The 12,874-nt window shown below is 60.4% G+C and overlaps 1 protein-coding gene and 1 long non-coding RNA gene across 3 annotated transcripts in view; one reads left to right on the forward strand and one right to left on the reverse strand.

Moving 5' to 3' along the window:
* The window catches only part of CYHR1 (cysteine/histidine-rich 1), a 13,299-nt gene extending 2,040 nt beyond the window's left edge, over nt 1–11,259 (forward strand). For both annotated transcript variants that reach the window (XM_006775132.2, XM_006775131.2), the window contains exons 3-5: nt 6,110–6,348; nt 6,961–7,172; nt 8,607–11,259. In XM_006775132.2, coding sequence (XP_006775195.1) covers nt 6,110–6,348; nt 6,961–7,172; nt 8,607–8,998 — 843 coding nt within the window. In that variant the 3' untranslated portion in view covers nt 8,999–11,259. The remainder of the gene's footprint in view (nt 1–6,109; nt 6,349–6,960; nt 7,173–8,606) is intronic.
* LOC107184883 overlaps nt 876–12,874 on the reverse strand; it is a 12,624-nt gene continuing 625 nt past the window's right edge. The window contains exons 2-4 of the long non-coding RNA XR_001515781.1: nt 10,445–10,448; nt 9,912–9,920; nt 876–1,300 (exon numbers count right to left, since the gene is read on the reverse strand). This is a non-coding gene — a long non-coding RNA (uncharacterized LOC107184883). The remainder of the gene's footprint in view (nt 1,301–9,911; nt 9,921–10,444; nt 10,449–12,874) is intronic.

Genomic DNA, 12,874 nt, shown 5'->3' on the forward strand with positions numbered 1-12,874 from the left:
CTGGGCCCCGCCCCTCGCTGCCCACTCTGCAGGGCCGGGCCCTCGCGCGCTCATTGGCTCTGCCCACCGCACCGGCTAGCCCCAAGCAGCCCAGCCATTGGCCCTCGCGTGTCACGTGACTAAGAGACCCAGGGGGCGGTGGCGGCGGTGGGGGAAGGAGCTCGGAGCAAAAACAAAGATGGCGGCCGCTCCGGGGTCGGTGGCCGCGGTAGCTGCGGGGGGACGCGCGGGCCGGACCCACTGAAGCGGCGCAAACTCTACCTTAACCACACAATCAAAGTCAACATCAACATAAATTACATGCATGCTTGGACTCTTGATAAGACACAGTCTTCTTCCCCAACACCCACAACTCCAGTCAAACCAAGAGAAAACCATCAAACAATTACCAATTGATGGGGATTCTATAAAATACCCGACTAGGTTTCAAAATTGTCAAAATCATCAAAAAACAAAAAAAGTCTGAGAAAATGTCAGAGCCAAGAGAAACCTAAGGAAACTTACCAACTAAGTATGATAGTTTGGATAGAATACTGGACAAGAAAATGACAACTGGTTGAAAACTAAGGGCATCTGAATAAAGTTAATGATACTGCACTATTATTAATTCATTAATTGTGACAAATTACCAAACTAATGTAATATGCTGATATAGGAAAAACAGGATGTGGGGTTTATTTCATTGGGTTCTAAAGGGACTTCTGGGGATAATGCTGTTCTCTATCTTGATGGTGGCAGTGGAAGGACCACTGTAAACATCTGTTAAAACTAATCAGTTAACCCCGCATTGCTGAGCCCCTGAGACCCGGGAGCTCCTCTGTTCTTTCAGCAGCCACCTCCCCAAACCTGCCCTCAGGCTCCTCCTGCACCCCTTCTTCCTCCGGAGTGGAAGAACCCCCCGGCCTCCTTTTTTCTGGAAAAATACTGAGAAGAGAGGGGATGCCTCCCCTCTCCGCATTCGGGTCTGAATGAAGCACCTGCATCGAGCGCCAGTCTTGGGTCCCTTCCTAGTCCCACCCGGTGTCTCTTGAACACGCTGTGCCCTGGTCGGCTCCTGGCCCCGCTCCGGCCCGCCTGCCTCACCCGGACCGGTTTCCTAGGCTACGCGCTCTAGGGGGTCTGTCCACCCTCCTCCTGGCGACTGTTTTCCGGCTTCTTACCCGGGTCAGGGCAGTTTAGAGGGTACCTGGCCCAGGTGGGTCTGAAGAAGGTACCACACTCTGGCCCCAGAGCTAGTTTAGTGCACAGGGTCCTGCCCTCTGCTTTGTCTGTCTCTCCACCTGAAGCCCTCCGCACACACCTGCCTGTTCCAGCCCCTGCGCCCCGTGAGGGATGAAGCAGGCTCCTCGTCACTTGCCTGCACTACCGGAGACTGGGGGCCTGGGTGAGGGCCGTTGTCCTACGCAGCTCGGGGCTAGTCTGGGTTACCGTGTCCCCAGCCTCGGGGTCTCACCCTTTCTGCTGTGCCTGCCGTGTGGCTGCTTAGGAGGCCCCTGGCGTGCCAGCGAGGAAGTGGGTCCAGTTCTCAACCCTCCCTCCTGGCCAGAGGCTCCGGTCAGGGACGCCGCAGGCCTCTGGCCGGTGCCAGTGGGGAGCACGTGGCATAACCCCGCAGCCTGGGGGGCGCCTCAGGCCTCGTCCTCCAGCCCCTCGTCCTTGCCCAGGACCTTGGGTCCTCCCAGGTGGGAACTCCCTTGGGCCTTGAGTGACAGTCCCGGGAACCAAGCCGATGGTATGGGGCCCCAGGGAGATCTGAGGGCTCCTCATCCCCCTCCAGTGGGTGGCTCCTGGTCCACTTCGCACAGAGAGCTGAGCTCTGCCTGTGGCCAGAGCTGCTGGTGACCAGGCTCTGAGCCTGGCTGGTTCAAACCGGCCCACACTGTGCTGGGAGCTGAGCAGCTGTGATAGAGAATGAAGGTACAGGGCAGCACTGACCGGTGCCCTCCCCATGGCCTGGACATGAGTCGTAACTCATGGCTTCCCTGAGAAATGTCTGTGCAGCAGGGAGAGCCCTGACGCTGGCCCCACGCAAGCCTGTTCTTCCCAGTGACTCCTGGGCTGGTTGGGGTGCTTTCCACGTTGCCTCGAGGCCGGGAGAAAGCCCCAGCACATGGGATCAGCGGGCAAGCCCTTGGCACTGTAGGGCTGACTGGAGCCCTGTCCGGGGTGCCTGGTGAGGGTGTGCAGCAGGGCTCAGGCCGCAACCGGAGTGGGAGGGGCCCGAAAGCGGGGGCAGGAGGGAAGGTTTCTTGGTGACTTGCTGCTGTGCGGTGTCCCATTTCACCCCCACAGTGACCCTGGATGGGGACATCGAGGGCAGAGGCCCCAACAGACCTGGTTGGCACCAAAGCTGAGTGTTCTTGGGAGGATCTTGGTTCCACACGCCGCCTGGAAACTGTGGGCCCAGAGCTTTCTGTGTGTCCTGGGTCATGCCCATGGCTGGCCACCACCTGTTGGCCTGGGCTCAGCCCTTCCCCTTCTGCGGTCCTTCTTTGAGGAGCAATGTTGGGCTGGTTTGGGCCACTTTTTCCTGACCCCTTCCGGACCCAGGCTCAGGGTGGGCAGCAGCCACACCGTGCCTCTGAGAGCTGTCCCAGCTGGAGTCTGTGCTGCTCCTGCACTGGCTGTGAGGACACTCCATGGGCCTGGAGTCAGCTGAGTGCTTGGTCCCCCAAGAGCTTGCTCTCTGGCCACCAGACCCCCCTTTCGTCTCCCCAGGAAAGCCTTAGTGGTGGTCAGGGCTCGCGTTGGGCAGGTGATGGGCAATCAGCTGCTCTCAAGTCTGAGCCTCAGCCCTGCAGGGCGGCCCTCCTGGCAGGTGGTGCCACACGCCTGGGTCGGGGCCTCGAGCAGCACTGAGGCCAGTGGGTCTCACTGTGGCTAGAGCAGGTACAGCAGCTGCTGGCTTTGATGTTCTTTGTGTGGGTGTGAGATGTGTCCTTGTATGTGACCACCTTCCAGAGCCCCAGGCAGGAGGACACTGGGGTGGGAGCAGGGGGGCTGCACCCTTAGCTCTAGGCTGCGTCTGCTCTGGATGCAACTGTGTGGTCATAGCCGTGGGACCTGCCCCTTTGCCAGGGGCACCTTCTCTGGGACAAACCGCTTCTGTGGAGCCACGGCCTGATCCCTCCCTCCCTACCTCCCTCCCAGGCTCTCCCCCTGCCCTTCACACGAGGCCCAGTGCATCCTCCACCCCGTCCTGAGGTTAGCTGAGGCCCTGAGCCATGGAGTGTCTGGAGGGAGGGACCGCGTAGCTCTTTCACTCCTCACTGGTGCTCAGCCAGAAAAGCTCCCTGTGACCCTCATCAGGGGGAAGGAGCTTCTGGGAGGTGGTCCCAACTGGCCCTCTGACCCCTATGCCTAAGCTCCTGGCCTCAGACCCAGGCCTGTTCCACCTGGGCCCCTCCCACCTGGTGCCCCTCCTGCTTGTCCACACAGGCCCTGCTGTGCCTCCTCTCCCTAAGGCCTCCTGTCTGCCCAAACTCAGCTCAGGCCCTGGCCCACGGGGCCTTTTACCTGATTGGTAAAGGGCTCAGGAAGCAGGCGCCGGTGAGTGTGGCACAGGCATTGGGGAGCCTCAGGCACACCTCGGAGCAGCTGTGGGCAGGCCTGGGGCTGTAGGCACTATTCCAAGTAAGTCCAGGTGGGTTTGCTCTCCAAGGCCTGGGGTCCTCCTTCCTGCTCTCGGGCGGCGGCTGGCTGGCTCGTGCTTTTAGGTGAGACAGGTAGCAGGGAGGAGTTTTAAATGTATCTGCTTAGGTGTCCAAAGCCAGGGCAGAGAGAGGGCTCTGGACTGGCTAGATGAGAAGCTGTTTGTGTGGTGGTTTGTCGTGTGCGTTACCTTGTGGTCCAGGCAGCACTTAGTTATGAGTAATGAGCCTGACTCAGTCCGAGTGACAGGTTCCCACCTGAGTCCTGGCTCTTAGCGTGGCCAGGACTTCAGACTGAAGTGTGGCTTTCACCGAAGCAGCTGGGTGCCTGGGACGCTGCGGTCCCTCCCACACCCTTTGATCCAAAAGGGGAGGACACTTTGGGCAGAGCACGTGGGATATGTGGTGCCCAAGGCCCTCCTGGGCATGGTGAGGGGGACCTCCCGCTGGGCTGAGTGGCCCTTGTGGGTCTGGTGCCCCCAGCTGTGGCTGCTCAGCAGGAGGCGTCTAGACCTAGAGTGGCTGGCGCGGGGCCCGGGCCCAGGGGTGTCTCCATGTTGGTGTCCAGTTGGCCTTACTGAGCCAGAAGCTTTGGGGCTTGGCCTGAAGTTTCCTCCCGCTACCAAGTGGTCAGTCGGCCGTGTCGCTTCCCTCCCTGCCTCTGGACAGGGACAGTGCTCTTCCCGAGGCTGCAGCAACGCCAGGCTCTGTGGGCTCAGGCCCTTGGTGAGAGGAGTGTGATCTGAGCCCTTGTCTGCGCTTCCCAGGAGGTGGCAGGGGCCTGGGGCATGTGTACCCCACTGACCCCCACTCACCACTTCTCTGGGTCTCCACTGCTCCCTGTGGGTGGGCAGGACAGACTGCTTCTGGGACCAGCCATATGTCCAGAGCGGGACGGGCGCTAGCCCAGGGGTGGGCAAACTTTTTGACTTGAGGGCCACAGTGGGTTCTTAAACTAGACCGGAGGGCCGGAACAAAAGCATGGATGGAGTGTGTGTGAACTAATATAAATTCAAAGTAAACATCATTTCATAAAAGGGTACGGTCTTTTTTTTTTTTAGTTTTATTCATTTCAAACGCGGGCCGTAGTTTGCCCACGGCTGGGCTAGCCCCTCCCAAATCTGCTCTTCCAAGACTGAGCCAGCCAGCTCCCCCCATTTTACACTGACTTAGAAAGTGAGGTTTGCGTGCAGATCGTCTGTGTTGCTTGTGTGGGCAGGATTCTGTTTGCCCCAAGAGGACACTTAGCACAAGCCTTTTATTTTTTAATTTTTTATTTATTGATTTCAGGGAGAGAGAGAGAAGCATCGGTTTGTGGTTCCACTTGTTTGTGCCTTCACTGGTTGGTTCTTGTATGCGCCCTGACCGGAGATCCAACCTGCAGTCTTGGTGAATCAGGACGACGTTCTGACCAACTGACTGACCTGGTCAGGCTCAGCTCAGCTTTATTCTTTTACCTCTTCGGCCCCTGTGTGTACCTCCTTCCCCCACTGAGCCTGTGGTGGCCCAGCCCGTGGTCCACCGTGCCTGGTCTCGGCACCACATGGGTGCACAGGAGGTGGGTGGAACTAGTGAGAGACCCGGGATAGGCGCTGAGCTGGCAGCCTACTGTCCACAGGCTCAGGGCCTCAGTGGGGGCGGCAGGTTGCTGTAGGCGATCTCTGGGCCTCAGATCTTCAGGTTCAGAAACGGAAGGGGGCGGAGGCTGGCTCTTACCCACAGCAGCAACATGTCCCCCTACCCTTTCTCCCCACCCATTCCCACCTCCCTCTGGCATGTACTGGCCAGGTGCCCTTGTCCCAGGCTAACTCGGCCTCCCCACCTGCATCAGCTTTTTGCCACCAGGTCTTGGGAAGGCACCTGCAGGTAGCCACCGTCACTGGGTGGGTGGCAACTGCCTGCTCACCCATGCCCATCAAGGAGGCAGAGGGGAGGGACCAGGTCCCAGCCCCAGCATGAGGTGGCCGTTCTGAAGGCCAGGGAGAGGCACACCTGCCTTGGCACGGGAGCAGCATCGGCTGCCCCTCAACAGCTGCTGGCATAGCACCGTTGCCACGCTCCACCAAGCGTCCGAGTCCCTGTAGGCACCCAAATCAGGGGCCTCAGGACTGTCTCCGACTCCTGTTATGGGAAAGACCAGGCTCCCCACCAGCAGGCCTGCCTCGGTGATGAGCCGGAACCTCTGCAAGCTGCCACGGGCCACCCTGCAGACCAGCTCACAAGAGCCGGGTGGCTGTTTCAGCAGGGCTCTAGGGAAGAGGCCTGACCCTACTAAGCAGTGTTCCTTTGGGTGCTGAGCACCAGCACGCCCCTCCCCTGCCTCTGTTCATGGCAGCCCCTCCTACGGCGCGAGCCCTCAGGGTGGCTGGCCCGGCCCTGGCGGAGCTGGCGGGCAGCGTGTGTGTGTGCGCGCGCGAGTCCACAGGTCTGTGAGCTCATCTCCCTTTCCTTCTTCGCAGTGTACTAACGGTCACTTGATGTGCGCTGGCTGTTTTATCCACCTACTAGCAGATGCCCGGCTGAAGGAGGAGCAGGCCACATGCCCCAACTGTCGTTGTGAGATCAGTAAGAGCCTCTGCTGCCGCAACCTGGCTGTGGAGAAAGCCGTGAGCGAGCTGCCCTCCGAGTGTGGCTTCTGCCTGCGCCAGTTTCCCCGCTCTCTCCTGGAGAGGCACCAGAAGGAGGAGTGCCAAGACAGGTAACCGCCTGGGCAGGCAAGGCCTCAGCGTGCAGCATGCTCTGGCTGGTCCTGGTTGCCGGGGACTCGCGTTCTGCCCTGGCAGGGCTGGGCCAGCGTGAAGCTGCTCAGGGTCCAGGCCCTGCAGTGGGTGGGTGTGGGGCCCCGCGGAGGGCGGGAGGCTTGGATCTGTACACAGTGACTGTCTGGACATCACCCTGGTGCTCTAGGGTGCTCTGGATGTATGGTGGCCTCTCAGAGGCTGTCCTTGGCATCCCTGGGACCAGGAGAGTGGCCAGCTCCGGAGCTCTGGGGTCTCGGTGTGAGGCACCCCAGCCCAGTCCCGGCCACTCCGCAGTCCCCAGCAGCTGGGCCTGGCCAGAGCCTCACTCAGAGTGAAGCTGGACCAGGTCCGGGAGAGGAGTCGGCAGCCACTGTCTCCAAGCAGGACAGAGACCCCACAGCAGTGGGTGTGAGTGGCTTGTGCTCACACAGCTCCTTCTCTCCGTCTTACACTCTGGCCTCTTCCTGGGTGGCGACACACACTGAGTGTGCGCTTCAGGGAGCGGCTTGTGTGTGGCTGAGTGGAGGCCTGAGGCTTAGGCCTTGACCACGGTGCCCCCTCCCCCACAGGGTGACCCAGTGCAAGTACAAGCGAATTGGCTGCCCGTGGCACGGCCCCTTCCATGAGCTGACTGTGCATGAGGCCGCCTGTGCCCACCCCACCAAGACGGGCAATGAGCTGATGGAGATCCTGGACGAGATGGACCAGAGCCACCGCAAGGAGATGCAGCTCTACAACAGCATCTTTAGCCTGCTGAGCTTCGAGAAGATCGGCTACACAGGTGAGGCGTCCGCCACCCCTGCAGGCCACAGAGCCTGGGGCTGGCAGCTGGGAGCCCGGGAGCACTGGGCTCTGGGCGGGGGCACAGGCCAAGCCAGGCAGCGGGGCTCTGAACATTCTCCTGTTGAGTGGAGGACACCTTGGGGGAGAAGATGGACCAGAGGCTGAGCAGGGAGGAGCCCAGGCAGGACCACAGGCACCTGCAGGGCTCTCACAGGCCCCTCCCACCCGTCGTCCCCACCCTGGCCCTGCCACCTCAGCAAGGTGGTGTCCTCGCTGTGTGGGGGATGGGCAGGGGTGTCTCGGGGGCCCAGGAACTGGTGGCCTGCCCCGCAGAGCCAGGGGCCAGAAGAACTCTCGCCATGTTGGGTCCTGCATGTGGGTGTGAGGCTGCAGTGGCCACAGAGCTCCTAAGGCCGCAAGAAGATGCTCAGGGCCAGGGCTTCAGAGCAAGCTGAGGGTGCCCAGCTCAAAACGCAGAGCTGGAATGGACACCAGGGACAGGCAGGCTGGACCGCACCCGGGCCCACTGGATCTCCTGGGCTCTCCTGGCCGCTGCTTTTGGACGTGCTGGGAACAGGAGCCAGGCCAGAGCCTGGTCTAGACACAGAACAGCCAGAAGCACCTGCTGATGCTGGGGCCGCTCAGGGAGACTCCAGCCTCTACTGCCCAGCCCATGCCGGCGGCTGGCTCAGAGCACCAAGGGCGGTCGCTGGCAGCCAGTCACACCATGCTGCCTGGACTGGGCCTGGCTCAGTGTGGGCCTGCACAGGCCGAGAGGCTGAGGGCCTGGGGCCTGGTTAGTTGCAGCCTCAGTCTCCCTGGTGGGCACCGCAGCACCAAGAGTCCAGGCCAGACCTCGGTGTCTGGGCAGGCCAAGGCGTCGTGACTTGGGCAGTGGCAGGGCAGGGAGCCCATCCACGCAGGAAGGACTGGCCGCCTCTGGAGGGACAAGCCGGCCTTGGGCACGTGCTGTGCTGAGGACTGTGACAGTAGAGCACAGCAGTGGGCCGCATGCCAGCGCTCGACTCTGGCCGGATGCCACGCACTGGCCTGCCTGCCGGCTTTCTGGCAGCTCTGTATGGAACCAATAAAGTGCACTGTTCTCAGAACTGCATCCTGTCTGTGTGTCTGCTTACCATGGCCCGGGGGCGGGCGGGGGACAGGAGGGAGGCCAGGGGGTGGGCTGGCCACCCACCTCACTGTCTCTGGACTCCCTGCAGCTAACGCGTGTCCCTTCTCTCCCCGAAGCTTGTGTGTGCCTCCATTTGCCATAATTGCCTTTGATTTGCCTTGTGACAAGTAGAGCACCCGTGCCCTCCTGGTAAGTTGCCTTCCTCCCTGGCTGAGCCCGTGTCCTCGGCTGGTCGGAAGGCTCTGCTACCAGCCCAGCCCACCCTGACTGCCGGCCCGTCCGGCCTGTCTGTCTCCACAGAGGTCCAGTTCCGGCCGTACCGCACGGACGACTTCATCACGCGCCTGTACTACGAGACACCGCGGTTCACAGTGCTGAACCAGACGTGGGTCCTGAAGGCGCGAGTGAACGACTCAGAGCGCAACCCCAACCTGTCATGCAAGCGCACGCTGTCCTTCCAGCTGCTCCTCAAGAGCAAGGTCACGGCACCCCTGGAGTGCTCCTTCCTGCTGCTCAAGGGCCCCTATGACGACGTGAAGATCAGCCCTGTCATCTACCACTTCGTCTTCACCAATGAAAGCAACGAGACGGACTACGTGCCACTGCCCATCGTGGACTCCGTGGAGTGCAACAAGCTGCTGGCCGCCAAAAACATCAACCTGCGGCTCTTCCTCTTCCAGATCCAGAAGTAGGCGCCGCTGCGCTGCCCACACCTGCCTGGCCACGGCTTTGCAGTGCTGTCTGACCATTTCAGCAGAGGAGGAACAGACGGGAACACAGGAAAGTCTGCATGCGTGTGCGAAGGTGTGAGCGCTCACCACCTGGCCCTCCACCTGCCTCCCTGTCCAGGGCACGGAGGCTGGTTCAGGGTCACCGCAAGGCGAGCTCAGCAGACTTGCCGGCCTCTGCCACTCGGCGAAGCGCCTCACCTGCCCTGGGCCGCACACAGCTCCTGGGCCGGGCTCGGGCGCTGGCTTCAGACAGCATATCTGATTGCAATTAAAAAGGCACCTTGTTTCCTACTTTCTGTTTTGTTCAAGGGTAAGGCGTGGCTGTGATTGGACAGCGGGGAAACTTTGGTGGGCCTGGGGGTCAGAGCCACTCATCCCTCAGCGTGCCCCTAGGAGACATGGAGATGCTGCTTCCTCCACCATGGGCCCCAGCAGGGGAGTGGACAGGGGCAGGGGTCTCATAACAGCCTCAGCGCACCCCCCAGCCACTCCAGGGAGGCAGGACTTGGCCACCTGGACTCAGCGGATGTTTCGGAATGCAGGGTGAAATTCTGTCTCTTCCCAGGAAATAAATGAAATTCTTTATAGGCTCCTCTGTAAGTTATGCAAATTTAGCAAGAGAGAATCTATTTTCTGTATTCAGCTTTGAGGGTGAAACACCCCAAGGCTATGAGGAAAGCTCTGGGAGCCACTGGTGATGGCAGAGCCTGGCTGGTTGAGGGTCAGGTAAGCCAGCTGCCCCATGCTCTCGGAACCCGTTGCTAGTCCTGTGTCTGGGACCCACTGTGAAGGTCAGCGGTCCCTTCCTAGCCTCGACTTTGCTGCCCCTCCCCCCCCCCACCTCCCGCACAAGCACACACACACATACACACACACACACACCCTCCCAGGCCTCACGACCCTGCAGCCCGGCCCCAGTGAGCATGCCGGGTGTGTGGGCCTCGGGGTACGAGCAGCCCTGTCTGGAGGATGCTGGGACCCTCATAGCTACTGGAGAGGGCCTCCCCCACTTTGCTAAGGAGACACGGCTTTTCATTGTTTCGATACCAAAGAACCGTTTCCTTTGCCCCCGGTCAGGCCCACCCTGTGCCTCAGAGCAGTCCCATTGCTCTGACCCCACAGGGCTCCGTGGGCAGTGCAGCCACAGCTTGGCCTCTCAGGCTCCTCCCTCTCCTGGCCCGCCACTCGGTTCCCCTGCCAGGCTGGCTCCCCGAGTTACTCTGAGGAAACTATTTGGCTTCCTGCTCCAAGCCCAGGGCATGGGGTTTGGGGGCGGGGGGGGGACGCTCTCCTGCAGATGGCCTGGTCGGTCACTGAGGGTACCAGGAGGCACTCTACAAAGGACCCCACTGCAGCCCCTCCACCCCCTTCGATCTCAATTTGAACACACCCTGGGGTCGGTCCCACTGTCCTCAGGCTGCCCCCCACCTGGTGGACGAAAAGGAGACTTTCAGGTAGATGCATGTCACATGTCCTGTGTGTAGGAGATTGTGCTGTGTCACCGCATCTCGGCCTCTCTTAGGGACCGACATCCTCTCTAGTTTCTGGATTTCCAGGTGATGGTGTTGTGAGGGCATCCAGGCTGGGATGGGGCTTCCCAGTTAGTTGTACCTGGGTGGTTTGTGTGAGATTGAGTCAACAGAGGGAAGCCCCAGTGGCTCTCCTGGGGGCGGGGGGCAGGGTGGGAGAGGGCAGGTTTCTGTGTGCAAGTGAAGGAAGGTATATGGCTGCTTGAGACCAACAGCCTTCTGTGTGTGGCAGAAGGGTCCGCTACACACGAGGGCTTACAGCCCACATTGCCTGCAGCCAAGGGTGGGTGAGGAAGTGGGACTGCGCCCAGAGAGCCCTCCTTGTAGGAGGTACAGGTATGTCTGGGTTGCCCAAGAGGACTGCTAACACATCCCAGTCCTGTGATGTCACCTTGCAGCCCAGGGCAGCCAGGAACCCTGGTGAGTTTCAGCTTCCATGGGGTTGCCACAAACCTGTGGCATCATCTCTCTGGGCCATTGATTTACAGAGACACCAGTGGCCTGTCTCCAGGACCCCCTGCCATCTTGGCATCCTGACCTGAGCAGGTGGAAGTGCCACCTCTGCGGCTGTGGGGGCAGCCGGGCAGCGCAGACCCAGCTGCCTGCTCCTTCTCAACCCCACTCCCTGCGAACACTCCATTCTCAGTTCACCTAAAGTGAGACATTGCAAAGGTAATAAAACTAATTTTTTAAGAGTGGAGTGAGAGGTGTTTTTACCACTGTTGGAAATGATTTCCATGTCACTTTTGTGGTCTGCGTTCTCTTTGGATATTTTCTGTATGTAACTATAGTTTTAAAAAAATTCCAACCCATGTTTTGTCTGTGTTTCTTTATGAGAAGACCGCCTCATGGGCTTCCCTGGGCTCTGCTAGTCTCCCAGCCAGGGCTCAGCCTCTATGTCTGCTGGCCGCCAGCCTGGGGCCTCCCCACCTCAAGCCTCCAGCCCCTGCTCAGCACCACCTTGTATACACATATCCCTGTCCGATCAGTGGGGAAACTGAGGCATGGAGCAGTGGGGTCCTCTGAAGGGTAATCGGGCCCCCAGGACCTGGGCTGCCCTGAGAATGCTGGTGTTGCAGGGGGAGCCCGGCCACACCTTTCTAGCAGCTCTGTCTATTTCACTGAGCCAGTCTACTTCCAGGCCTTGCTCCCCCAAAACCAGGCCTGCCTGGGTGCCCAGTGGAGCACTGCACTCTTCAGAAGAGGCGGAGGGTCTCCAGGTCTAACTTCCCACCTCTGGCAGCTCCTCAGGCTTGACCTCGCCCACACCCCTATGGCCCAGGGTAGCCTTTCTTGGACTCAAGGACCCATCTGCCCTCCACATCACTCCCTCCTTAACAGGTCTTGTTGTCCACCACTGGGTGCAGCTTTACCCCTCTGGGAGTCTTCTGATTTCCACAGAGAAGAAACACACACCCCTGCCTGTGTGGGTCGGTTGGTTGGGCGTCATCCTGTGCACCAGGAGGTTGCCAGTTGGATTCCTGGTCAGAGCACATGCTGGGGTTGCGGGTTTGATCCTCCGTAGAGCCGTGCAGGAGGCAGCTGATCAATGTTCCCTCCCATACTGATGGTTCTCTCTCTCTCCCTTCATCTCTCTAAAAATCAATGAACTGTTCTTTTTTGGAATAATAAACACGTCCATCTCCCACTCCTTCCTTCCATGCCTCCTCCAGGGCCTTTGGGATGCCAGCCATGGCACCCAGTGCCCTGGGCATGCCAATGTGGCAGGGACTGAGCCCCAGGCGTGGCAGGTGCTGGAATCTCCCAGCCTGGGCCTGGATGCACCAAGCCGGAGCAGCCAGCACCGCGCGGGGCAAGTGCCACTCCTGCCGCCTCTCAGCACAGCCTGGATCTGCAGCTCTAACGGAGAAATACCTCCCTCCCCGGCAGCACCGAGTTTGAGTCTCCAAAAGGGTCGGTAGTGCAGCCACATTCTGGGCTCGTCGGACCACGTGGATGTGCACAAATTCTCAGCCTGCGGATCACAGATCACCTCCTGCATGAGGACAGTGCCCCCGTAGGAAAATTCGCACCTGTGGTTGGTTTGCTGTGTGTGTGTGTCGGGGGACGTCTGCGGGGCCCGGGCGGCGGGGGTACCTCCGCATCCAAACGAACCCGAGACCTGGCAGGCGGCCGCCCTCTCGGCGCAGCTCTTCCCGCCCAGCAGCAGTCAGACTACAGCTCCCGGGATGCTTCGGGCGGCTGGACTACATTTCCCGGGATGCTCTGCGCCGAGCGGGGCGGTGCTGCGCTTGCGCAAGGGCCAGGGACCGGGTTGCGAGAGCGCGGGAAATCCGGATTCTTCCCG

Source organism: Myotis davidii, unplaced genomic scaffold, assembly GCF_000327345.1.
Source record: "Myotis davidii unplaced genomic scaffold, ASM32734v1 scaffold1509, whole genome shotgun sequence".
In the NCBI taxonomy this organism is placed as follows: domain Eukaryota; kingdom Metazoa; phylum Chordata; class Mammalia; order Chiroptera; family Vespertilionidae; genus Myotis; species Myotis davidii.